The 26,346-nt window shown below is 39.1% G+C and overlaps 1 protein-coding gene across 1 annotated transcript in view; it reads left to right on the plus strand.

Annotated features, from left to right (window-relative positions):
- ACTR3 (actin related protein 3) overlaps nucleotides 1-19,809 on the plus strand; it is a 30,742-nt gene extending 10,933 nt beyond the window's left edge. The window contains exons 2-12 of the mRNA XM_065840940.2: nucleotides 5,140-5,195; nucleotides 8,880-9,004; nucleotides 9,512-9,622; nucleotides 11,175-11,270; nucleotides 11,837-11,944; nucleotides 14,079-14,222; nucleotides 14,936-15,109; nucleotides 15,815-15,907; nucleotides 16,360-16,485; nucleotides 18,411-18,494; nucleotides 18,893-19,809. Coding sequence (XP_065697012.1) covers nucleotides 5,140-5,195; nucleotides 8,880-9,004; nucleotides 9,512-9,622; nucleotides 11,175-11,270; nucleotides 11,837-11,944; nucleotides 14,079-14,222; nucleotides 14,936-15,109; nucleotides 15,815-15,907; nucleotides 16,360-16,485; nucleotides 18,411-18,494; nucleotides 18,893-18,988 — 1,213 coding nt within the window. The 3' untranslated portion in view covers nucleotides 18,989-19,809. The remainder of the gene's footprint in view (nucleotides 1-5,139; nucleotides 5,196-8,879; nucleotides 9,005-9,511; nucleotides 9,623-11,174; nucleotides 11,271-11,836; nucleotides 11,945-14,078; nucleotides 14,223-14,935; nucleotides 15,110-15,814; nucleotides 15,908-16,359; nucleotides 16,486-18,410; nucleotides 18,495-18,892) is intronic.
- Nucleotides 19,810-26,346: the final 6,537 nt, after the last annotated feature.

The raw sequence follows: 26,346 nt of genomic DNA on the forward strand, positions 1-26,346 counted from the left end.
ATCGAGACTTTAATTGTACCTCCTCTAAGATGTGTGTTGTGGTTACTGGGCAATCATCTTGCTTTCTGTCTTTGACCCTCATTTCTTGAAGTCTTTTCCACATGGTTACAGGAAAGAAATGCAAAGCATTCCTGCCTCAGGAGGATTTACAAGCAAATGGCAAGAGGCTCTTGTGGGAAATGGGAAGTTGGCTCTAAACCCGTTCGGGTGGTGGAAGATATGGACTGCAGATCTCCTGCTGCTTGAGCAGGTGTGGCACCTTGCAGAAGGCAGTATCAGCTTACTTGTAAGAATAAACACGGTTTATTGTGTAAAGCCAAATCCTATAGCGTTGCCTGGAGTGTGACCCCTTGGATGGGTTCTGCATGGGGCTTTGCAGAGGTGTGTTGAGTTAGAGAAACCTTGCTGGGCTTGTTGCACAGGCTGTAGTATACACCCAAGCAGAATTTTAGGACTTAAACACCCAAGCTAACATGTATGCTGTACGGGTTACTGTACTTGGGAAGCCCATTGCATCTGCGAGGTAGGATACAAGGCAATCAATGTGTTGTGTTTTGAGTGGGAGCTTGCACAGAAGGATTGCTGTGGCTCAGGTGGTGGACAGTAATTCAGAACCATCATGAAGAGACAGCAATTTGATGAACAAAAACAAGGAAAAAAGCCCTCTGAAAAATAATCCTTATATATATATATTTTTTTTTTCCTAACTTTATACGCTTTGAAGTTGAACCAGAAAGAGACTGTTGTGGTTTCAGCCTAGTCCTGACTTTCCAGAGAGGTTCAGGTTTTACTCCCACCTCCCTGCAGAGAACTGGTGGTTTCTGTTTGTTTTTGAAGTTGCATTGCATCTTTCCAGCAGGGCCAGTGTTGGAGTTGCATCTTATGCCTGTTTGTGTGTGCATTTAGAAAAGGTGTTCTATACATGAAATTGCTTTTAGGAATTCGGAATAGGTCATTAGGAATAGCTGAGGGGCAGGCGTTAGCCCAGATTTCTTCTGCAGAAGTTGGAGATGTGGTGACATTTGTCTTCTAGTGCTCTTCTCTGCTTGTGCTTGGCTAACTTGTCTTTGCATGGAGCTGTCAGCAAAATGATGAGGATACAACTCGTGTTGGGCCACCCCATTTCTGTTGTACTTTTTAGAGCAGCTAAACAACTGTATTGCCCACAAAACAATTGTCCCACTATTCCTCGTCCTTTTGTTAAAATTGCAGTTGTGCTAGAGCTAGGGCATACAGCTTGGCAGAATACATACAGAATGACATTGTTGTGGACAGGAAAGAAGTGGAGCAAAAGCACATGGTCATGGTTTGTGGTTTGCAGATGGATGTTCTGTTAATGACATTCTCATTAGAAATTCTTACCCTAAGTGCTGTTTCCTTTTGGCTTTAAAATTGTCTGCATGACTAATAGGTAAGTAACTTTCAAGTGACATTGCTTTCATGTTGTAGCCTCAGAAACATCTAGTCTAGGTGAGAGAGCACACACAGAAATCCCATTAGTGCATCTGAGAACATTGTGGAGAGCTTGTATCTGTCCTTCCAGAGATCTCCTGGCCAGATCAGCACAGAGCTACTTTGCAGTTTCAGGGTGTGAGTTTGAGGTAGATGTGACTCTTGAGATACTTCTCCACTGATAGCTGAGATGTGGTTTAGCAGAGTTAACTCAGATGGAACCTTCATTAGTGGCTTCTTCCACCCAATTTGTGGTATGAGTGTCCCCCACAAAAAAATCATACTTTGTTTGTCACATCATTACATCTGCATAGATGCCAGAGGATGGTGTGTGAGACCCCATTCACAGCCTTTTGGAGAAGATGTTGCAGGGCAGTCACTGGGGAATATCAGCACCATACATATAGAGAGAGAGATAGTAAGTGGGGTGTGTGTGTATGTTTCTCTAGATACCGACAAGCATGTGTATGGAGACTTTGTGGACTGCTTTTGCATACTTTGTAGCTTATCTTCTAAAGTAAATCTGAAGGTCATGATTATCCAACAGAATTTTTTGCCATGTTTGCCCCTTTCCCTCTCACCCCCCTTCTCCTTTTCTACTTCACTGAGGCAACAGGCCTACAGAAACACTTCAGGAATCTGAACATGGAGAAATAAAGGAAAACATCTGAATGATCAAGGTTGAATTCAGGTTTTCACCTTTGGGATTTTGTAAATCAGTTCAATGTTACAGATTTTAATAGAAGCTGGCTTATACCTTTATACTCATGTGTACAGTGCCTTGCTCTCTTACTGCTGAGTGCCCCAAATTCTGTGCGGGGAAAACTGGGATTCACGGCTCATGCGATGACCTGTGCCTTCTTGTTTCCATGGAAGTCCCTCCTGCGTCTCCTCAATGCGACGTTGCAAGCATGACAAACAGTGATTTACTGGAAAACTGTGGTCCAATATTGGTATTGCCTTACGATATCTTGAATATCAGGGATTGCTGCTCTGAAGAAGACAGGGTGTGCCTCTTTCCCCTGTGAATCAGATGTTAGTCAGACACACACTTTGCCCTTCATGTGGAAATCTAGCTTACCGGTGGTATCTTTTTTTCATGTGACTTGGATACTTACTTCAAGTGACAGTGGTAGAATAGATCTGATCAGTCTGAATAAAGCCTTATGTTTGCAGAAGTTAATTTTTTAAAAAAGCTCACTGTTATTAGATTGTGCATTTGGAGAACTGAAGGTTTTTGTCAACTTTTGTTCGTTTTTGAACTTACCTTTTTTGTGTCACCTATCACGTTTTTAAGCTCCATTTTAACTCAGGAGGATCTGTATGTTTAGTTATGGAAGTCAAGCTCCCTGTCAGCACAGCAGGGCCTCAGAAGGCGAGCCTGGGGCTGGACAGGCAGGTCTGAGGCACAGGAGGTGCCAGTGGGTCCCTGCCGCATGGGCAGGCAGCGGTGACATTCCTGACGCCCAGAGTGTGGCCAGGACATCTTGGTACAGTAGGGATGTGAAACCTTGTGTTGGAGACTTGCGGTTGTAATGCTTTAATATTCAGAGACCAGAAGCCACGCATGTTTTTTTTTTCCTTTTTTTTTTTTTTTCCTTCTTTCAGAAGCTTAAAAGCATTAATTTTTTTCTTTTTTTTTCATGAGTCAGGAGACTTCTTGCTGAGCAGGCCATAGTATTTTTAGATATGCTGATTTAATGTCTGGATACAAGCTTTTTATGTAAAATGCATCTTTCATTTGGCTGTTTTTCTTGCAGTCAGCTGGCTGTGTGTGTGCTGGGCAGCCTCCCACACCACAGGCAGCGACGCAGCCTGTTACCTGCAACAGTTCAGCTTTGCTTTTCTTTGAAATGCTGAGTTTAATAATCAAATGGTTTTAACTTTTTTTTTTGCTTGTTAAGGCACTTCTGATCTAGTTGTGAGTTTATGTAGCCTTCAGGCTCCAAAGTTCCTCTGTCGATTCAGCTTTAAAAATCCACACGTTGCGGTTCCAGATTTGCAGGGGAAGGTAGAGGGTGTGAGTCAGGATTCGCTGGTTTTCTTACTAATTTTCTTGTGGAACTAGAAGCCTCGTAAAACAATGTTGGTACAGTGAACGGTTTTATTCTGCACGACAGTTTAGAGAAACATCAAATTGTGGAAGTTGGGATGTGTCTTTTAGGAACTAGGTATTTAGGAGGAAAATTTTAAAAAATTTGTAACTTGAGTCTGCAAAATCCAAGTTGCATGTCCTGAGTTCAGACATGTACAGTGCATCATGCTGATCTCAGCAGGGCTGAATCTCTTTCTGGTATTTAGTTTCTTTTTTCTCTCCGTTATTTATCTTATTTTGTCTGTGAAGTTTTTCAGTAAACTTTCCTGTTGATCAATATGGGTTTTTTTGTGTGATTCCTCCCAACTGTTGCAGTGTGTTAGAGATGAGATCAGGTTTACAGCTTTAAAAATACTTACTCATGCAAAGCCTTTTTGGTGTTAGATGACCCTATGCCGTGTGATTTAGAGAGAAATATACCTTCCTTTTGAGAATGCCGTTTTTCCTGGCCCAGCACTAATGGACACAATTGTGTAGGCATTAGCGGGCACGTGAGCAGATTGTGAGCCGCTGCATCAGTGGCACCGCGGCCAAACGCATGGTGGTAGCGCTCCTCTTCCAGCCTCTTACTGTGTTTGCTGCAAGGCCTTTTGCCGTGTTATCGACATAAATTTACAGATTGTTAAAGTCAGCACTGCCTTATACCACCTGAGATCTCCCAGGTTTATATCCAAGTGCTGAAAGCTGTGGAGGTGCTACTACAGTGTTTTGTGCTTTTGCTGATGGTGCTAATTTAGCCAGTACAGCTGCCTGACTGTGCAAAGAAAAGAAGAACGTTGCCACGTCTGTGTTGGTTAAAAACTTGTATGTAGGCTGTAGCTCTTGAATGTCGTGTGCATTTTGGTCTGCACCCTTTAGAATTTGCCTGTGCTGCTGTTAACTCTTGCAACAACACTTCTAGCAGCTGGATGGTTTTTTAGTTGCTTCTCATGAATACATTTGTAATTTCTTCAGTTTTCTCACATCATAACAACAAAAATGATGTATATGTCCATAGCAAATTCTGGAAATTGGGGAGGGTGGAGGTGTGTAGTTCTTTTCCTCTTGCTTTCCTTACTCTTATTAAACACATTTGCAAGACTGTTTTCAGGGTGTTAAATGGGATTTCTTTTGCTACCCCTGTAATTATCAGCTCGCAGTACTTACCTCCTATGACATTACATCTTGGGAAATGCTTGTGAAGAAATGATGGCCAGCCCGGCCACGTGCCCAGTGGGCAGGCCATGGGAAAGGGAATCTTTTCCCCTGTAGTTAGCAGTTACAAAAACACTTATACCACTCTTATTATATGAAAATACTTCTATAGAAATGCTAAGGGAAGAACCACTCTGGTTCTAAGTTATACTTCTAAGCTTTGATAAATTGAATTACATACTTTGTGTTCTGTAGTAACTTTTTACTAGAGTAGAAGTTAGCAATGATGCTTGATTTGTGGTAGAAAGCATTGTTTTTCCTTTTAAAAAATATAAGTTTGAGGGTTTTTTAAGGAAATTAAGCGGGTCTTTACGGGAAGAGACTTCATTAAAAAAGGGGAGATATCTTTGGTTTTTGTGATATTAAGTATTATAACCCAACCTTTTTTGCCTCATTAGGTATACAAAGCTCGGATATGCCGGTAATACTGAACCCCAGTTCATTATTCCTTCCTGTAAGTATTTATTACTTGTGTGTGAATGCTCAAGTTACACTTGGAGTTTCTATAACATGCTATGTAAAAAACCCAGACGTCAAAAATGAGTGATTTGTAAAGACCTCTGGATGGTGACACAAAGTGACAGCGTGGCTCTGTTGTGTTTAGAAAGATACATTTGTTACAATGGCATACTAATATTTGAAGTTAGTATCTTGGAAGTTGAAACCGTATTAAAATACAGTAGTGTGGCTATATTTGCTTTTTAGGTTTTCCCCTTATTAGGGACTTATCAGGTTAAAGTTCATTTGATGTTAACTAGAAAAAAAAATAATCAGATTTTTAATATCTCTAGGGTTAAAAATGTTGTAATTCCCAGATATTTTTAGTATTACGGTCATGTTCCTTAATTCACTATGTTTTGTAAATAGAACAAGAAATAATTTAGCTCTTTTTTTAACATGTTAAAATTACTCATTCGCTCCCTTTCTTCTGAAGTGTTTCTCCCACCTGAAGTGATGCAGCTCTGTTCTAGAGAGTAGAATTCAATGGGTTTCCTTTGGAAATGCTTCACCTTTTGATCCCTACACCACTTGGCATTTTGTCATTGTTCATCTGTGCCAAAATAATCACGTATTACATCCTGGTAGAAAGGAATAATTAGTACACCCAGTTTTCCTTGTAAATGCAACAGGAAAAGATCTAGACCTAATAATACTTAAGCAATAGTAGCTGTGAAATAGAACTTGATAGTTTGAACTCTGTGCTAATTTTTCTGGAAAACATGCTTCAAGACGGAATTTTCATGGAAAGCTAAGGTTAATTGACTTAATGCATTATCCTGTTTTCATGCAAATGAGAAAATCCTTTAAATCTCCTTTATATGTAGTTCTTCATTTGTTTTTTTCAATTGAATTTCATTTGGTTTACCTCAGTGGCATATAAACTATACAGTTTTGTTTTTCGCACAAAAACTGGTTTTAACATCAGATATTTTTAGGTTACTGACCATTGAAAAAATCCCTTACGTTGCTCTTTAAACTTCATAGCTGTTTTTACATTAAAAATAGGCAAATGGTTATTTTATGGAATTTCATATAAATAGAGTTTACATACTTTTTCTGCATCTTTAGATTTGGTTTATTTAATTCAAAAATCGCTTTCTTGTAATTTCCTCATTTTTACTGTAATCCAAGCTAGATTATTTTACTAAATGCACCAGTTTGCATTAATCCTCTGCCTCAAATGAAATAAAATAGCACTGGTGTAATCCACATTAGAGAAACGAAAAGAGAATATATCAGTACCTAGTTTCAAAGTAAAATATTGCTAAAGGAAATTTGGTGTCTTCGATTTCCTTAATATTATCCACAGAGGAGCAACGGTTTGGTTTCTCCTTTGACTTCCAGCAGTGGCGGTTGCACATTATCAGTTGGATTCTCTGTAAAAATGTTTGCTGTTAAACAGGTTGGAGCAGCATTCCTTCTGCCTTGTTCTCCTCTTGCATATCTCATTCACCCCTGCTCTTAACAAATCTTTATCTCTTACATTGTATTCTTGATTTAATTCTGAATATGCTTCTGCAGAGATGACAAATGCTTGCTTGAAAAGTAAAGTGGATTAAAATACATTGAGCCATTTTTTTTTAAGAGACCTGAGTTCACTGCTTTCTTCTCTGGCTGCTTTTTAGATCTTAATTTTCCTTGATTTTTATTCACTTAACCCCTTTTTCCTGCTGTATGCTAAAATGGAATCAATTTATTTCCATTACCCAGTAGTTCTTCTGATTTGTCATCTATTTCAGTTTGTCTATGACAGTTTACATGTTAAATGGCCTTTCCTTTACCTTTAAAAGAAAAAAAAAAAAGGGCTTGAGTAGTGGGCAAGTGCAGAAATTGATTTGATGCAAGTATGTCCTCTCTTTTTCTGAAAACTCTTAATTCTGGTGCCAAGCAAACCAAGGGCAAATGCTCTGAGCTGCTACTGGAGTGCTGCCCATCTTCAGACACCGCCGTTTCAGCAAGATTTATTTTCCTGTTTGTATTTTCAGAATACGATCCTGGATTCATGTTGTTTCCTTCTCATTTCTGACTTTCAGAATGAGGACTGAGCAGGCTGGCTCCCAAGAAATCAAAATATTGAGAGCTCCCATCTAGTTTTAGACTTGTAACAGGGTGAAACCACTTTGATTTAAAAGTTCCTACAATCCTGTGGCAAGAGATAGCATCTTGAAACTTCTTGAGGATAACGCACATCTGGACAGAAAAATTTCCCAAAAAGTGTGAGCTCTGTAATGAGAACCTGAAAAATATTTGGCAAGATTCTTCTTTTCCCTTGCAGCAAACAGCAAACTGGCCTTGCGACATCTCCTTCCCCACCATTTTAGCTTCTACTTCCTATCTCTCCCCCAGCCCTTCATGTTTTTGGCTTCCTCCAGCCTTTTGCTTCCTCTCTGCTTTCCCGTAAGCTGCTACACAAGTTACAGGATGATTCGGTTTTCTTCCTGAAGAGCTCAAAATAATGTTTTCTGGTTTATCTTACTGAGTCTTTCACAACTTTTCAGTTTCTCTGTCTGCACAGCTGTATTTGTTGCTCTATATGGGGAGGGAGCATCAATGAACTAATGGTGCTGATTTCCAGATCCTGTGGCTGGTGGACTTGAGGCTGCAGCAGATGTTCTCATGACTTTTTAAAACCTTAGTTGTGAGCAAACAGAACTTCTTACCAAAGATAAAAATTAGTGAAATAATTCTGCCTTTGGAAGAGGTTTTGGATCGCATCCTTTGAATAATTGAGGCTGATAGTAATGTTTCTTATGTACATTAATTTCCTCGTTTGTGTAGAGCATTGTGTTTAAAGGCAATTAGTAGGAGTTGAAAAAGTACAGCAGGTATTGCTGACTCTGCAACACTCGTAGCTGGGGGGCTGATGCAAAAGATGAGGGAAGGGAACACGTGTATTCCTGTGATAACTAATCACTGACCCAACTTTCCAGGATCCTGTATTTAGCCTTAGCCCATATTTTTGTGATAAGAACTTTATGATGAGTACTAGAATAAATTGCTAAGATACAAGCTCTTAACTTTTGCCAGTTATTCCTGAAGTGAAGGAGAGATTTACAGTCTTGCTTAAAGGAAATTCCCCATCCTGTTCCTAACTATAAGTTAGGAGTAGGATTCAGAGGAAGAAATTAAACATGGACTTTGTGAAAATCTGGTTTGTGTAACATATCTCACTTTTATAATATGTCCAGAAATCAGATTGGTGCAAGTGAAGTAAAACATCCACTTAGATAGTCGCAATATGTGTTTTTTGTTTGGTTGTTTTCTTTAATTGCTCTTTATGCAACTTCTAGACCTGCATTTTTTTTTCTTTTTGAATTAGTAGCGCATGCAGAAAATTAGCACACTTGTTGAATACAATGAGATCTGTAGGGATACCTTACCTTAGTGATTGTTTTTTACTTTATCTCCCTGATTGCATTTGACTGTCATTTAGATCTGTATGGTGTTACTTTATAAATCCCTATTATGTTTACCTATGATTGGAATTCCAATTATCTGTTTTTGTTTAGCTTTTCTGTGCTTATGCCTGAAACAAAGGATGAATACAATTACAGTGTGTTCCTACTCTTGAATGTTGGCTTTTCTGTTTTAGTGCAGGATATCTAATCTATGGTATTGTTTGTGTTCTCTGTTAAAGGTATTGCTATCAAAGAATCAGCAAAAGTGGTCGATCAAGCACAAAGGAGGGTTTTGAAAGGTGTTGATGATTTAGACTTCTTTATTGGGGATGAAGCAATAGAAAAACCAACTTATGCAACCAAGGTATTAAGAGAAGTGTTTAAAATAACTTCCCAGTACTCTTTAGAAAACATCAACTATACAGTAAACAGTTTTCTATGGATGCTTTTTGGTTAACTTTAATCTTCTTTTCTTATTAACTCCGTTTAAATGGAAAATAAGGTTTGGTATTAGTTTTGTTGATCTTCACCACCCTGTGTGTGAATATGGGAGAGTGTTAAGCGGAAATATGACATTCTTTGGTGTTCTTTGGCATCTCCTGTCAGCAACGTCAGAGTCGGGATACTGGGATGGGGGAACATTTGATTTACCCTCGTGCCACTGTTCCATGTGCCAAGTGCCATGTGTTGTCTCTGCTGGTCAGGGCTGGAATCTGTATTTGAAATGGATGTCAGAGCGGAATATGGAAAACCTAATGCAGGGTTTCTTGCATATGTAGATCTTATGCTTTTACTGCAGTTCAAAACGCTGACTGCTTTTTTTCTTTTATCCTTGTGTTTCCAATTCTGCTTTGATTTTTTTCTGCAACAGTGGCCCATTCGCCATGGTATAGTTGAAGACTGGGACTTGATGGAAAGGTTTATGGAGCAAGTAATCTTTAAGTATCTAAGGGCAGAACCCGAGGATCATTATTTTCTTCTGGTAGGTAAAATTATGTGCTACTTATGAAATTGCAGATGGCTAGTAAGAATGTTTGTGCTGATTTATTTAATATTTCTTAAATATTAATCTGTTTATCTTGAAAACTAAAGTATATATAAATTACCAGAAGCTTTCCTGACGTGGCTTATCCCATCCAGGTTATTTAATTTTCTGAAGACATCAGAATATCGAAACTGCAGACTCCTTTCTGTTCTTGTTTTCTTCCAAATTACATCTGCTACATCCTTCCCCCCCCCCCCCCCCTATTGCTTAGCTACTGAATTCAATGATCAAGTTCATGTTTTTGAGGCAAAAAAGTACTCTTGTGTTTTGACTTGGTGTAATTTCAGTTTTTTTGTTTTTACAATGCTGCCACCTGGATGATTTGTCTAGAGAGTGAATTTTTGTTGTCTTTTGTGAAATCAGGATTGATTGTCATGTTTGGGCAGATTTGATCTGAATTAAGGTCAATGTTATTCTGAGGCATCTTCTGTTCCTTATTATTTAATTTAAGGCCATTGAAAGAGATAGTTTTATTGTGATATTTATAGAGCAAGTTTGGAGTTAGAGGTGTTGTCCTTACTCGTTAAAGAACTTCTAAGGCAATAATCTTCTCAAAGCAGGTCTGATTAGGTCTGGTTGCTCAAGGCTGTATCCAACCAAACTTAGAATATCTCCAAGGATCAAGATGCTATAACAACTCTGGGCCCCTTTTCCAATATTAGACCACCCTTACGTTACCTTTTTGCCTCCTAATGTCTCCTTAGGATTTCCCATGGTGTAGTTTGTCTCCTTGGCCTCTTGTCCTGTCAGTTTTGTGACCAGTCTGGCTCCCTCCTCTCTTTATCCTCCTATTACATAGTTGATGCAACAAAAGAGTGATTTTGTTGTTTCTTTTTTTGTCTGCTCGGTTCTTAGATATTCTGTAACACTATCCAAAATGCTCTTTCAGAGAAGAGACTTAATATCGAGTATGTTTGGTATTTTAATGCAAATTACAGCATACTATCACAGTGTATTGTATGTTGTTGTGAGCTTCTCTCAGTTAAGTACATTTCTACAGCTGATGATATCAAGTTGTTTTATAGCGATTGCCTTCTGAAGCAAAACAGCTTTTTTCTTTTATGAATATCTGAGAAATTTTAATAATTGTCATTCTTTAAATGTGCTAAGCTACATTCTTTTGTCATTTTTAGGCTCATGGTTCTTGATTCTTTCAAGTAAAATCAACAGTTGTAATGAGCTAACGAACCCACAAAGGGGGCCATCATTTAAAGTCTTAAGCAGTAATTACTACCATGTTTTTACTACACTTCTGGTTTTGTTTCCACTGAAGTCATCATGATTTTACAGTGCAGTTTGCATAAATCCTGTTATTGTCAGAGGAGTTTATAGATTTTCTTAATTGCACCATTTATCTCTAAAAAGCACCCTTTGCACATGACCATTTTTACGTTATTGTTGAATGTCTCATCTTACAAAACTTAGGATTTGTTGACTGTATTTAAAAAGTGATTTGGATGTAAGTAAAACTTTTTTTTTTGTCTCACAGACTGAGCCTCCATTAAATACTCCAGAAAATAGAGAATATACTGCTGAAATCATGTTTGAGTCGTTCAATGTTCCAGGGCTATATATTGCTGTTCAGGTAAGGGCAGGGCTGTTGAAAGTTAGAGTTACAGTAATTCTCTGTGTGTTGAAACTGATTTCACTGTGAAACTATATGAGTGGTGTTTGAAATACTTTACTTTTGGGTAGCAATTTCACCAGTGGATGTTTGATATGTGGACAGTGGATATTGATTCTGTGCTCAGTTCCTCTGTTACCTGCATTTTCAAGCAGCTTCTAAGCAGAAAAATGTACCTGTTGCATCTTAAATTTTTAAACAAACAAAACACCACCACACCACTTCATAATAATAAATAGTATTACTGGTATTAGACCAAGAATTGAATCCCTCTCAATATGGAGTAACAGAAAAATTGTTTGTTGCAACGTGGCTTAAAAGCATCAGGAGTCAAAAACCACATTTATGCAGCTTCTTTTTTTTGTGAGCTGTTGTGTACACAAACATGATGTTACTATATCAGTTTCCATGGGGTAAGTTACCAGGAGAGCGTCAGGCTGAGTGTGTTGGGAGGGCTCCTGGAAGGTGGGATCTGCAGTGTGGTGCTTGTATTAAGATTTGGTTTTTCGTACGTGTTCTTTTCCAAGGCTGTCCTTGCCTTAGCTGCCTCTTGGACGTCAAGACAAGTAGGAGAACGAACACTGACTGGTACAGTTATAGACAGTGGCGATGGTGTCACTCATGTTATTCCTGTGGTAAGTATGCATCAAAACCATTAAACTGGAGAACAGTTTGTTCTATAACTTCTCTGAAATTTACACTTATACAGACTGAATTATAGCTAGAAATGTTCAAAAATGTCACCTAATTTCCAGGGTTGTAGGTTTTTTGTTTATTTTGTAACGCAGAAACTCTCAACTCTTTGGCACGCAGAGCTTGTCAGGGTATATTGTCTTTCAGTGATTTATCTTGGCACAGCCTTGACAAATCATCTTCTAAGTGATCAATGAAATTGTATTCCTTTATCATATTTTCAGTTTGTTTTGCTGGTATTTGAATATGCTTTTTAAAATAGCCAGCCCAAAAAGTTTGGAAACTTTTTTGTTTAATTCAGTCAATTAGTATATAAAACATAAATAATGCAAAATATTTGAGGGCAGATATAGTATCATTTACAATTTTTCTCCATCTGTTGGCCAATATTTAGTAGTATGATATCACACATCAGGGATACAAGCAAAAAGAAAAAAGTTCCTACTTGACTGAAAAAAAAAAAAAAAACACAAAAAACCAAAACAACCAAAAAACCCCCAACAACAGACTTCTCACGTTAATTATTTTCTGTTCTAATATATCAAGTTGCTAAAAGCAAAAACTGGTATAATCGTGATGTTTTAATAGATATTTAGCATGCACAGCTGCAGTTTCTTAACTGTCAAATTATTGTTTTTGCTGTAGGTATGTGTTTCCTTTTACAAAGCTACATATTTGAAATTTTGTAATTGGGAAGCACTTGATAATGTTCTTTATTTCAAGTGACTGGTTGTATGTCTCTACCCATCTTTCCTTGGGAAGTGAAATGCGTGTCTAGACACCAGATGCATTCTTCTTTTCAAAATGAAGTTAGATTGCCATTTTTAAGATTGAAATTTATGCAAAGCTTTATCATGCCACGGTAACCTCAATTTTTCAAAATGTTGTTTTAGACCAAATAATAGCACTGGTGGTGATTAAATATATGCTGTCATGTGGCAATTTCTTATTAATCTTAGTGGAATATAGTGGCTAAATCTTTGTTCAATCAGTTCATCTGAGATGGCGTATTTTTAATAAGTAGGAAACAATTGACATTCCAAACCTTTTATAGGTAAACTTTTGAAAAATTGTATTTAATAGTTCAAATTGCTGTTTTAAACAGTTAAGCTTCCTGATCTATGGGTTTGTTTTGTTTAATTGAAATGAGTGGTTATTTTATGTCACTCATTAAGCTCCTTTGTAGAGTGATACTTGCTTGATTTCTGGAATTTTTAAACATGTTGAACAAATTGACAGCAATAGTATACCATTTTTATAATAAAATGGATAAAGAGGAGTTAACACAGTTATCACTATAGTGAAGCTAACAACAGTGGTATTTTTTTATGACATTATTTTCTGTGGTAGAACGTTTTATATGAATGTAAGGTGTATATAGGAAGTTTTAAACATTTAATATTGCTGTGATGTCTGGATTCGTCTGTTTGGATGTAGCAGGTCTGGTGAGGCTGAAAGCTGCTCTTGAATGCTTTTGGTTTCTGTGTTTAGACCAGATATTTGTAATGCCACGATACTGGCCCCCAGGACGAGTGTGACTTCCAAGGGGAGACTGATGGATGAGCATGGGCCGGTCTGATGTTCTAAGCGTCTCAATTAATGTGCTGAAATGATGCGTTTTCTCCCTGCTTTCAGAAAATTAATTTTGGTTCATGTGGATTGTAACGTCTTACATCAGTGGCTGTGACTGCAGAGCCACATCATTTATTCTAAAATAATATTTCACGATACAAGGTTCCTTGACCTTTTTGGTAAGAGTAACCTCATTTTGAAGAGAAAATAAAGGCCGAGGAATAGTGAGTATAGCTATTTGTCTGCCTTATGTACTAGTGACCTTTCTGTTCCTCCTGACTTTGTAAGAATTATGAACCAATGCAAAATGAAACACTAAAGTAAAATAAGGCTTCTGAAGAATTGGATTTTTGGTAATTAAAACAAGCCAGTGTTAAAGGGCTTCAGCCTCACAGTCGCAGGTAGTGAACAGAAATTTAGACTCCATGTCTTTATCTCTTCCTCCTAAGCTTTGTTGAAAGGAACTCTTGTCAATATCTTTCTCCCAATTAATTTTATGTACAGGCTGAAGGATACGTGATTGGCAGCTGTATCAAACACATTCCAATTGCTGGCCGAGATATAACATACTTCATTCAGCAGTTGCTGAGGGAGCGAGAAGTAGGAATTCCTCCGGAACAATCCTTGGAAACAGCTAAAGCAGTGAAGGTAAAGTGAACATCGCAGTTGTTAAGGTTATTTTAGATCGGAGCTTGATACCTGTTTTTAAAATACAATAATATCTTAAAACCATTGTCCTTCCAAATAAGGATGTTTTGTCTCTAAATAATATAAGAATGTCTAAATAATGTAATAATATCAAATAGCTTACATTTAAGGTATATTGTTGAGTTATACTCAATTAGGCCTAGAATTTCACTCTTCACTTGTAGTCTCCCCTTTCTCCTCCCTTCATTATTATTATTGTAATATTCAGTGGCAAATATTCTTGGTGGGATGTGCAATGCAAAGAGCTGTAATTGCTCTTTTATGTTGATATGTTCTTTCTCGTAGTACAAAGCTATTCTGAAAGACATCCAGCTTAAAAGTACTCTTAAACCTTGTTTCTATGGCAATTCTTCAATATGCTTTAGAACTCATTTCTCACCATCATATACGTTCAGAGGAAAAATAGAAGAAAAGTAATTGAGCTCAGCAAGATGTGCTTTCAGTGCTGCACAGAAATGATTTGTAGTAGCAGAGCCGTTATCTAACCATATACAGTAAATGTCGGTTCAGCCGTTTTGGGGGCCTTTTCTATATCTGCCAATTTAAAACTCCTATTTTTGAAAATACTATAGTAATTTAAACCTTTTAAGTTCATACCATCTTCTCTGCTATACTTAAGAAGATACTTCTAACTGTACATATTGAATTTTCAGGAACGCTTTAGTTATGTTTGCCCTGACTTAGTAAAAGAATTTAACAAGTATGACACAGATGGTACAAAGTGGATTAAACAGTATACTGGAATTAATGCTATCTCAAAGAAAGAATTTACCATTGATGTTGGCTATGAGAGGTTCCTGGGGCCAGAGATTTTCTTCCATCCTGAGGTAAGTTGATTTAAATTGTCTACACTTTGGTTTAGTTGCATTTTAGTTGAGAGAATTTGTAAACTTCTAAATAAGTGATTATTCTGACTTGTGTTTCTCCTTATTTGTAGATAGGTAACCAGCTATTGGAAGTCAGTGTGGCTTTGATTCTTGATTGTTAGTAATTTTTATACAAATTCAGGCTGATACCTAAACAAAGCACTATCTTTGAAATTTTTAAAGTAAATGGATTACTAAACTTATATTTTCATCTTGAAATATTTAATAGAATTTCCAGGTCTCACCACATTGTAGCCTGTTTTCTTACTTGTCTTTTGAAAAGTCAAGTTTCCAAATATTCTGTCGTCTTACCTTTATAACCCTCAGTCTCTCTTCTACTGTTGGGAAAAACTAAAAGGGAATAAAGCCTTTTTTTCTCCCTCTCTGTCCTCTCTCTGTGTTCTCCTGTTGCAGATTTTTCGTGTTACTCTGTTTTGCCCTGGTGCTCAGCATTTGAGAAGGGCGTGTGTTCTTTGACCTGTTGTGGGTAACAAAAGCTAAAAGAATAGCTGACAAAATATATTCTTCAGGTTTATTCCTTCAAACCTTTTATAAATGGCAACAAAAATAGCTAACATAACTATTTCCATTATTAGTTGTCATGACACCTCTGATATACAATTTGTGGTCCTACTTGTTGACTTCTGGTTTTATTTTTGATTACAGTTTGCTAATCCTGACTTTACGCAACCAATCTCAGAAGTAGTAGATGAAGTTATTCAGAATTGTCCCATTGATGTTAGACGTCCTCTGTATAAGGTCAGTAGCTATAATGATTTTTTTAGTGCTTGTTTCAGAATGCTGAAATAAGTATTTGAAACTATTAAAAAACAAAACTACAAACCAATGACAAAATTAACCATTTTTCTAGAAAGAAGTCCAATATGCAGAAGGCTTTATGTTGTTCATTTACACTTTTTTGAGAATATGTTTCATCACTCAAACTCTCTTTTAAAGGAAAGAGAAGTAAGGGAAACACAACCTGAGCGAGAGAGAGATGTACTAAGATAAAAATGGGTTTTAAAGCACAGCCGATTCTAATGTGGCAATCTCTTTGTATTCTGCCAGGCTTGTGTTAGATGATTTAAAGCTTACAGTAAAAGCATACCTGTTAACTGTAATTAAAATAATATATTTAGAATTTAAGAATTGAATAAGGTTGGAGATGTAAATTTTCAGCAGTAGTTAATAATTTTTGTTACTTAAAACAGAATATTGTCCTCTCTGGAGGCTCAACCATGTTCAGGGACTTTGGTCGCCGTTTACAGCGAGACTTGAAAAGGACCGTTGATGCCAGACTGAAACTTAGTGAAGAACTTAGTGGTGGCAGACTGAAGGTTAGTTCTTGCTGCTAATGTGTTTAACAGGCATCTTTCTCTCCCTTGTTACCTGGAAAATGTGAAAATACCGTATTGCAATGATGTTCTTGTTTGTTGAAATGTCTTCATTTTTATTTCAAGTTCTTATAGAAGCTTTTCAGAGATTCATATGTTGTAGAGAATTGTAGACTGGTACTGGAAAATATTTATATAATCCTTTCATTGTGGGAAGCCATAATAGTGCTGTTTCCCCTGATAGGCACTTGTGCTGCTTGTCCATTATTTTTGAACTGAATCAGTCTGGCCTAATGCAAGGATGGGACTTAAAAGCAGTTGGCCAAACCCCAGCTTTTTTTTGTGTGTATGTGCTTAGTGCTTATTGATTAGTTGTAAATCATCATCCTCAGTCTTTTCAACTTAAAGATAATTAGGAGAGAGGGAGCAGCAAGCTCATTGTGGAGCCACCAGGATGGTCAGAGGACTGAAGCACATGTCCAATGAAGGAAGGCTGAGGGGTCCAGCTTGTTTGGAGAAGAGGCTTTGGGAGCCTTGTAGCAGCCCTTTGGTGTGTGTGGCAGTGCAGAGTGGTGGGTGCATGAGAGACAATAGATATAAGTTGAAACAAAATGAGTTCAGCTTGGATAAAAGGAAAAACTTTTTCATTTTGGGGATAATCAACCATTAAACAGGCTGCCCAGAAAGGTTTTTACAGTCTCCATCCTTGGAGGTTTTTGAGATTCAGCTGGATAAAACTCTGAATAAGTTCCTCGCACCTCAAAGCTGATTCTGCATTAAGCAGGAGGCTGAACTAGAAACACTCTGGGGGGACCCTTCCCACCGAAGTTATCCTGTGATCCTATGAAATGACTTCATGTTTTCATTAAACTGCATGATGCTTAATTTTTGTTCTTTCCACTTTTGACCTCTGATCTACCTTTTGCGTTTTTCTGTTGACTCTGCATACATAAGATATCAGCAGAGAGAAAAATTATTTTGATTTTTCCTTTTAAGGCAAGATTGAAGTGATTTTTCCTAATACATTTTTTACTAGTAATCTAGCTAGATGAGCTCCAACAATCCTTAAAACCCGCAGTACGGCTTCATATATGCCATGTAGACAACTTTGAATTTTCAGTTATATACAGTACTCTGGCTCAAGCAACCTCATTTAATCTTAGTTCTCCTTACCAGACTTCTACAGCTCAGTAAGGAAACAGGATATAATAAAGACATCTGATTGGATTTTTCCTTTTTCAGAGTACTGGCATTGCAGGTGGTCACTGACTTGAACTGTGCAAATATATTACAAATTATTTTTAGATACTGTTTCAAATTGTTTAGATTTCGGCAGGTTGTACTGGAACAAACTACTTCTAAAACTGGTACGTGCGCTGCAGTTTTTGATAAGCACAAGTAAGGAATGAAGGCTTGTGTGGATATGAGGGAAAGGGGCTGACTGGGATGAGTGGTGTCATTTTGAAAAGCACGACTGGCTGTATTGGTCCTATAAAATTTCAGTCTGCAACTGATGCTTTGTTAAAATAACGATATGAAACTTAAAAATTAGCTTTCTGAAGTGCTTTTTTGAAAGGGGTAAGTAGCATGGACCCCTTTTTACATAAATAAACAGTCCCTGAAGAAATTCAGCAGAAAATAGAACGATGATTGGAGAAGAACACTCTTGGGAGAAAATTGGTGTGAATGCAAATAAATATCTCTTGAAGTTCATTAAAGGTGGTAACTGGTGATTTATAAACAAGAGCTGTTCTTAGTCTGGGTTGTACATTAAAAAATCTGATGCTATAACTGTAAGTTTACCTACTCAGCATTTAAGAAAATACTTGTTTTGAAAAGTAGGCTTGGAATATGCACTCCTTTTAAAAGAGATCTAGTTTTTACCAGCAAAAGTGACCTTTCATGTATATTTTTTTTTCCTTTTATAGCCTAAGCCTATTGATGTACAAGTCATTACACACCATATGCAAAGATACGCTGTTTGGTTTGGCGGATCAATGCTGGCTTCCACAGTAAGTTGGCTATAAAGTTTAGCATGTTTTAGTTACTCTGGCTGCACTTCTGGAGTTCTTATTTTTTGTTTGCTTTATATTGAATGCAGTTGGGGGGTTTCTGATAGGCCTCAGGTAGCAAATATACCCTCCCTGCCCCATTTGAAGTTTTTGCATTAGACTTTAAAGATTCAAAAGAACAAATGAGAGCCAAATTACAGCTTTGTGAGAGTTGTCAAATAGCACATTTTAGTTTTGCGGCAAAATACGTTGCTTGCGTTAGTGTTTAGTGATGTGTGATGTAATACTAATATCAGAACTTCCCAGTTATTTGTGTTTATTTTTTTCCATTTGCTACTGAAATGTTAAGGTGTACGTACCACTGACTAATTTGCTTTTTTCTCTCCTTCCCTTTACAGCCTGAATTCTACCAAGTGTGCCATACCAAAAAAGATTATGAAGAGATTGGTCCTAGCATCTGTCGTCACAACCCTGTGTTTGGGGTCATGTCTTAAAGCTGTGACCTGGCAGGGGTCAGGGCTGGGGAGGTGGGGAGGAAGAGGAGTCTTTCTGATTACTTGTTTGTCTGATGGCTGGTATTAAGGTAACAAACATGACTTGACAATAAGAAAAAGACCAAACACAATTAAGCAGGATTATTTTAATAAGTGTCTCAACATGCAGATGTAGTGGAAAGCCAAAATGATCACGTTTTTTCTTTAGATTGATTATTCGAACCTGTGCGTAACAGAACAAAAAAAGTGGATTTTAGTTCTTTCTGTGCCCTGATATTTTGTATATTAATGAATTATCCAAGATTTGATGGGATTTGACGGTGTGTAGATAGTCAGCTCTCTATTGCTTCCATTGTACCCTTTCATGGGTGCGGTGCAGGAGCTTGTTTATATTTCATACTTTTTTATACTTTGAGGAAAAAAATATGATTAAAGAAACTGTAATATTTGAGGAAAAGAAATTACCAGAGACCAACTTGAAAGTAAATTAAAAAGAAAAAAAGTCATGACTCATGCAACTCGTTCTTGCAAATCATGACCAGTCTAAATCCTGGGTTCCATACACTGCGAGTGCTTTTGGAACGAAGAAGCTAGTATCTTGGATTAACCGACGCCTGCTAGTGCTTTCTGATTACTTGGTGCATTTTCATACTATCTCTTGCTTTAAAAAAAAAAAAGACAAAAAAAAAAGACAAGACTGTTGGACCAGTATTTGCAGTTCTGTAGTGTCATTTCTAATTAAAAACCAAATAATCAGGTTATCAAAATTGGTGTATTTAAAGCCTAACACCATTCCAATAAAGGCACAAAATTTCTTTTTATGTTTGTGTCAGACTTGTTAATCTCCTTACACGGGAAGCTGTGAGCATGGGTTCCTACATATCCGCTGTGTTTTTTGAGGAGTCAGATTGGTCTGTGAGGTAGAGATCATTATGTGCATTGTGTAAACTGAAGTGTGAGCATTTTAGAAGTTTATATGTTCATCTAGATAGCACTTATCTATATAAACCTAACATCTCCTCCATTGTTAGGTTTGTTCATCTACTTTGTTCTGTAACTTTTTCCCCCCCACTTTCTTTCAAGTGGTGGTTTACAGGAGACAGTGCTGCGTTTTACATCTCTGTGGTTTTTCTGCAAGAAAATACCATGTAGATAAAAATAAAGTGAAAACAATCTCTTTCTCATTCTTTCTAGGAAGAACACTTCATATGTTGAATGGAATTACTTAAAATTTTTGTTAATATTTGATGAAAAAAAAACCTCTTTAGACACTTCTGAACTCACAAATGTAGTTGAGGCTGTTTGTGTAGAAGACCACAAGAGGGAGATCTCTTGGTTTCTTCTGAATTGTAAAGATTCCTCAGATTTTTTCAGAGAAGCTTATCAACTTCCAGAGCTTCTAGTTGCTTCGAAGCGTGATAAATGAGACTCCAAAATGAGGATAAATATGGGAAAGTCTTTTTACAGCAAGCATTATAAAACTTCACATGCTAGAATCGAATAGAATCTTGGTGCAAACAAGAAAATGTTAAATAATTGTATTACGAAACTATATTATTAACATGTCCCTATGAATGATACAATTTCTGAGAGTTTTTCAAATAGTGACTTCTCAAATAAGTGCTGACTGATTCATGTGGTAAGAAAGACCAATAGGCAAATGTGTGTAAAATAAAGAAGTTAATTTAAGCTGTGCTTTTCCGACAATCCTCTGGTTCTGCTGCTGTGTCACGCTCTAGTGACCGAGTTTTCTGATGCACTGCAATGACCTGAAGAAAAGGCAAGGTTGTGGGTTTTTTTCCCCCACTAGAAAGTAATCTTAAAAATTCACTTGGGAAAAATAAAAGGCAAAAAATTCCTGATACATAGATACACTTGGCACTTTGGAGGAGCTGGGGCAGTTGGTGAGAAGGCACCAGCAGAGTTAAGTTGATGTGGAGGAAACCCGAGGGGTGGGAGCTGCGGTCACGGATTTGGGGAGACTCCAAGAGGCAACAAGAGTTGAAGCTCTTCAGCAAATCTGATTTTATATGGATCCTTGACAGGCTGTGAGTTATTGAGATGGTCTTGGGTGCTGCAAAAAGCTGTCTGGATTAGAGTGGTGGTATCCAAATATTCACGATTTGGCTGTTCTTGGCTGTGGTGGGTAACAAGGAGAAGACGGGTGGTTCTCCTGTGCTGTGGCTCAACCACTGGGCTCTGGCAGGACAGGGGAGGCAGAATAGGAAGAAACAGGCTGCACCAGGAGGGCAGGTCTGGCAGGTTGGTATCTTGTAGAAATGGGCGCTCGCCAGTGGTGGGGGTGGTTGTAGGGCTGGTCACTGTATCTGACGCAATTGTAACCAGATTAGCAAGTTGCTTGTCAAAGAAATGAGCCAGCTTGTAAATGAATTCTTTGGTGGAAGAGTTGACATCTGAGTGTGAAAGCTGTCAGGCTGAGAGCAGGCGTTGCTGCCAAGTGTAAAATAAGTTGGGTTTTGCATTCCAGCTGTATTTAATGCAGGAAGTGCAGGTACTGCTGGGGACTTAGTCATGAATTGGGCATGTTCAGGAGTAAGGCCCAGACGGTTTTATTTTTCCTAGATTGTGAGTGAGCCCTGCTGTCAAAACTGGATAAATATAGCCAAAGCCGCCCAGGATGGTGTGGGTTTAGGCACCTTCCACACCGAACTCGTGGTCCTTTGTACAGAACTAGAAATCTCATGCTCCGGAGGGAAGCTGTGTTGCCTCGCTGGTGGACCTCAGGTCTCAGAAGAGGAGGGAGCACGTGTGCCCCAAGTGTTCCTGCGCAGCTCGTACAGTGCCTGGTGTGCTCAGGTGAGATGTGTACAATTGTATCTGGCTCCCTGCACATTAGTTACAAAATCAGGGATGTAGGACCTTAGTTTTGCATTATTGAAATTGTTGATTGATGGCTCCAAGAAAATTTCTTTAAACTTCTATTAGTCGTGTGTGGAAGAGAAAGGAGGGGAAAGTACCTGTAGCTTTACACAACGCTCATTTTCTTGTAGCTGTAACTTAAAATGATGTTAAGCTTCTCACAGAATGAAATAGGTAGGGGTGTTTTTACAATGTTGTGGGGTTTATTTCATGCTTTAGAGATAATTTTGGAGAAGGTACACAGCCATGGCAGCTCTCTGATACATTAGGGAACTAAAAATATGGGCAGCTCCCATTAACAACTTGGACTGAACACAAAGAGTCATCAATACATAAACACACAAGATATAATACTCTATTATAGTCTTGTACACTGAGAATAACTCTGGGAGTGGTTCACATTGGGGTGTTCTGCACCTGTAACACCAGATCAAAACATGTGGCAGTACAACGTGAATAAAAGGCCATTTCAGAAAATCCTCTGTTCTCCTTAAATTTGTACCTCCCATGGTTGTTCTGTGCTGGGTTGGCTTTAAAGCATCCAGAAGGTTAATTGTAAAAGGCAACTGTTGGTGTTTTGTTTGGTTGTTTTTTAAGGTTAGAATTAAGTGGTATTTTTTCATCTTCTAAGGCTCATTATTGGGGAGATTACATAAAGGCAATTACAATTTGCACCTGTGTGCAATTATTTTTTTCTCTCTTGTTTTTGAAATCCTGTTGTGTGGGTAATTAGCATCCCAAGGATACACTAAATCCTTTGCCTAACCTCTCCATGTTTCTTTGATGAAGTGCACGGGGGTAACCTGGCCAGGGATGGATGGATGCAGCACCCACCAGTAACCACCTTCCCCTCCCAGTGCTGACCTGGGGCAGAGCCGCGGCCGTGGGATGTGGCAGGTGGCAGAACTGGAAGCATCCAGGACACATGTAGAAATATGAGGGGTCAAAAACCCCATGCTGGTGTTTCTTCTTAATCATAAAATGTACCATGCAATCACCATGCTTATTGTGTAACGGAGGTTTTAATGGGATTGCTGTTATGGAGCAGCATAAAGGACACTTGTATTTTATTGCCCTGGTGACTGCCAGGTGACTTGGACCAGTGCTGCTTCTGCACAGAAAATTGCAAGGATCACTAAAAAGCCCTTGCAGACTGGCCTGCCTGAACTTGGCTTGCTTTTCCGATCTTCAGGAATTTGATTTATTCAGCTAGACAAAGTAGGACTCCAGGTTTAATTGACTTCATGTGCTCAAAAGCTCGTATTTTCTCGCAGCTGAACTTAAACTAAATCAAAGATCAATGCCAAGTGAGTTTAGGCTCATCTCTTCATTTTGTGAAAACGCTAGTGACCGAACGTTATTGTTGGGATGAACGAGTTATTTATGACTTGAACAGCTGAGCGCAGGCAGCTGAGGGTGCTGCTGCTGGTGGGACGTTGCAGTTTGTGTTTTCTGCCTACTGGCACTGCTGTGAGTTGGGCAGGACAACAACATGTTTATGATTTTTTGTGGCAGTTTTAATATAAACTTCATGTTTTAAAGAGAAGTTGGGCACCTCTGTGCTGTGTGGGTCCAGCCGATGGCTCTTTCATCTCTTAAAATACACACCATAAACCAGACTGCCAAAGGGAAAGCCCAGCCTGAGCTGTGCCAGCTGTAGATGTGCCTCCCTTGCACAAGGAATGGCACCTGATGTGTTTGGGTATACTGCTTAGTTATGAATCCCCATCCCAGCAGGCAGATGGTGATTTCTGGTACTTTGCTCTTGCTACTCAAGCTGCTTTTCCCTGTGTTGTAAAAATTGTGTAAGTTTTCTAGTAATCGTGGAGAGACACCCAGAGAATATGACAGCACTTAGTTCATAGGGACCAAAGTTGTAGTGCTTGATATAGAGAATGTAACACTGATATCTTTGGGAAAAGAAAAATACCAAGTAATTTTTTTCTTCTTTTCATTAATTAAAATAAGTATCAAGAAAGGTGTATTGTTTGAAAGTAAGATCAGCATAGAAGAAGCAATTTGTACTTCCTTAAAGCCCAGAAGACACTGCTTTATGGACATCCAGGGCAAATTTTTCTTAACATCTCAAAGTTGTTCCAATTTTGGTAAATATACTGTAACTGTAGCAAGGGCTTCAATGCATCTTGCTTTCCCAGCTAAATGCCCTGGCTACTAAGCTATATGGTAGCTTGTCTTGTTTGGGTGCCTGCTCCTGGGAGAAGGTTCATACCTCCCAGTTCAGAGCCCAGGCTCACATCTCTCTTGGTTTTGAATTGAGAAATGCATCCCTTTTCACCACTGAACTGGGTGACTGGCTGCTCCTCTTGCCCTTCTCTGCTGGCTGGGGTCCGGCTTTGCGTCTCCCCATCCCTCCCTTGCGGCAGAGCCCGGGGGCTGAGCCCGCTGTGCGGCAGCTTTGGTCTGAGGTGAATACCCCAGAAACCCTCCATCCTGCAGGGTGGTGATTAGTTTTGGTTTGTTTTTATTGTTTTCTTCAACTTTTCAACTCTGGGATTTAGCCAGACCTTGTTAACAGTGAAAAATAATAGTAGTTGTCCCCTAAAGAATAATAAATACCAGATACTTTATATTTGTTGTTAAGACTCCAATGAAGCCAGAAGCTAAGGAAGATGCAAGCATCTGTTATAATGCAGATTTGTTGCAGACTGCGGTGACGGGAGGAGGGTAATTTGCCTTATTGCAGCATGGCTGCACTTGTATGTGTATTTACTGATAATGTGACAGTGTCTGAGGGGCTTTGCCTGGCAGCAGTTTGCAGGCACGGTGCAGTCAGGATTTCGCACACAACCACACGATGGCACTTTCCCACAAGAAATCCGGCCTCACCACAGCCTGGAAAACCATTTGGCACAACCTGCCTGGAAAAAAGCGTCTAACAGAAGGAGCTCCATGGCAAACCTTCATGGAAAGGCCGATGCCTTCCAGTCACACCATGGCAAGGAGGATTTGAGCATTCCTAAATTGGTGTCTTCCTAAATTGGTGTCTTCCTAAATTGGTGTCTTCCTGCAGCTGTGGGTGCTCAGACACCTGCAAGATGCTTCAGCCAACAGAAATGGTGTGAAGTTGCCTACAGACGCAGAGCTGGACGGAATCTGTCAGCACAGGGGCTGATAGATGTGTGGGAGGGGTAGGAACGTATAGGGAGTTGTCACACAGAACACATGAAGCCACCTCAGGAGATAACTATGAGGAGGTTGTCATACTCCCATTGCAATTAATTTCTGGATTAATTTGACTTTTCTGTGCACCTGGCTGTACGGAGTGCACAGAAGACAGGCTGGGGATGCTATCATAGAATGGTTTGGATTGGAAAGGGCCTTAAAGATCATCTAGTTCTAATACCCTGGCATGGGCAGGGACACCTTCCAGTAGATCAGGTTGGTCAAAGCCCCGTCCAGCCCAGCCTTGAACACTTCCAGGGATGGGGCTTGGACAATGCTGGTGTCTTGTAGGACCTGATGCCCCCACAAGCACAGATAAAACCAGGCAGAGCTCTGCTCCATCAGAGCCTTGAGAGAGTTTTGTTGTAACTAAGTGCCATTAACTTGTTGTACTTGTCATCCACAAAGTGTAGATAATGATAATATTACCCTAATGTGATATTTACTGCACAGATGTCACAGCAATGTCATCAGTATAGCTCATCAGGTGTTTCTAAGTAAAATGTGCTTTTACCTAAAGGCTGGTTTGTAAGAGTAGAATGTTTCTGCAGAAGTTTTCCACCATTGTGATGTTTCCATCAGAAAGGTTTCTCTAGTCCATGATCAAATTTCCTGCCAGCGTCCATCTCCAGAGCAGCTGCTGGCCTGGGGTTAGGGTGTTCCTGGGCCCCGACCTTGATCCCATGCTCCTTAATTCAGGATGAAAATCAGCAGTAGGGAATATGGCATTTCTACTTTTGTTCTGTTTCTGACTAAATATCTTAATGCCCGAGAAGCGTTGTGGGGCAGCTGTAAGGCTTCCCAGGTTTGCATAGGCTGCAGAGAGCCCCTCGTAGGCTGGGACCCCCAGCCTGACTGCCTGCACTTTATCCAAACTCTCTCTGCCTAAACCAGCTTAGTTATTTTTGCTAGAAAGGACATTGTGAGCGTGATGGGTAGAAATCTCCCTGCCCATTGCTTTCGAGTCTGTTTTCTTGTTCTGCTGCTGTAGCCATGGCAAAGCCACAGCTAAACCTCACACTCCTGGTGGGTGCAGGGACTGGCTGGCACTGACAACTCCCTTGCCTGGCTACGGTTACACCGAGCCTGGGGGCGGATGTGGTCACACAGGAGGGTCAGAGAGGTCTAAAAAAATAACATCAGGATTTGTTCGATGGGAAATGTGGCATTAGGGAGTCACACACCAGGACAGTCCTCCCCCTGTAGCCCTCTTCTGGGGAGCTGAGATGTGACCAGGGTGTTTTGATGCAGTCACAGTGCTCAGCCTGAGCAGGGGACCTGGAGACGGTCCTGAG

The sequence above is a fragment of the Patagioenas fasciata genome, chromosome 7, assembly GCF_037038585.1.
Source record: "Patagioenas fasciata isolate bPatFas1 chromosome 7, bPatFas1.hap1, whole genome shotgun sequence".
In the NCBI taxonomy this organism is placed as follows: domain Eukaryota; kingdom Metazoa; phylum Chordata; class Aves; order Columbiformes; family Columbidae; genus Patagioenas; species Patagioenas fasciata.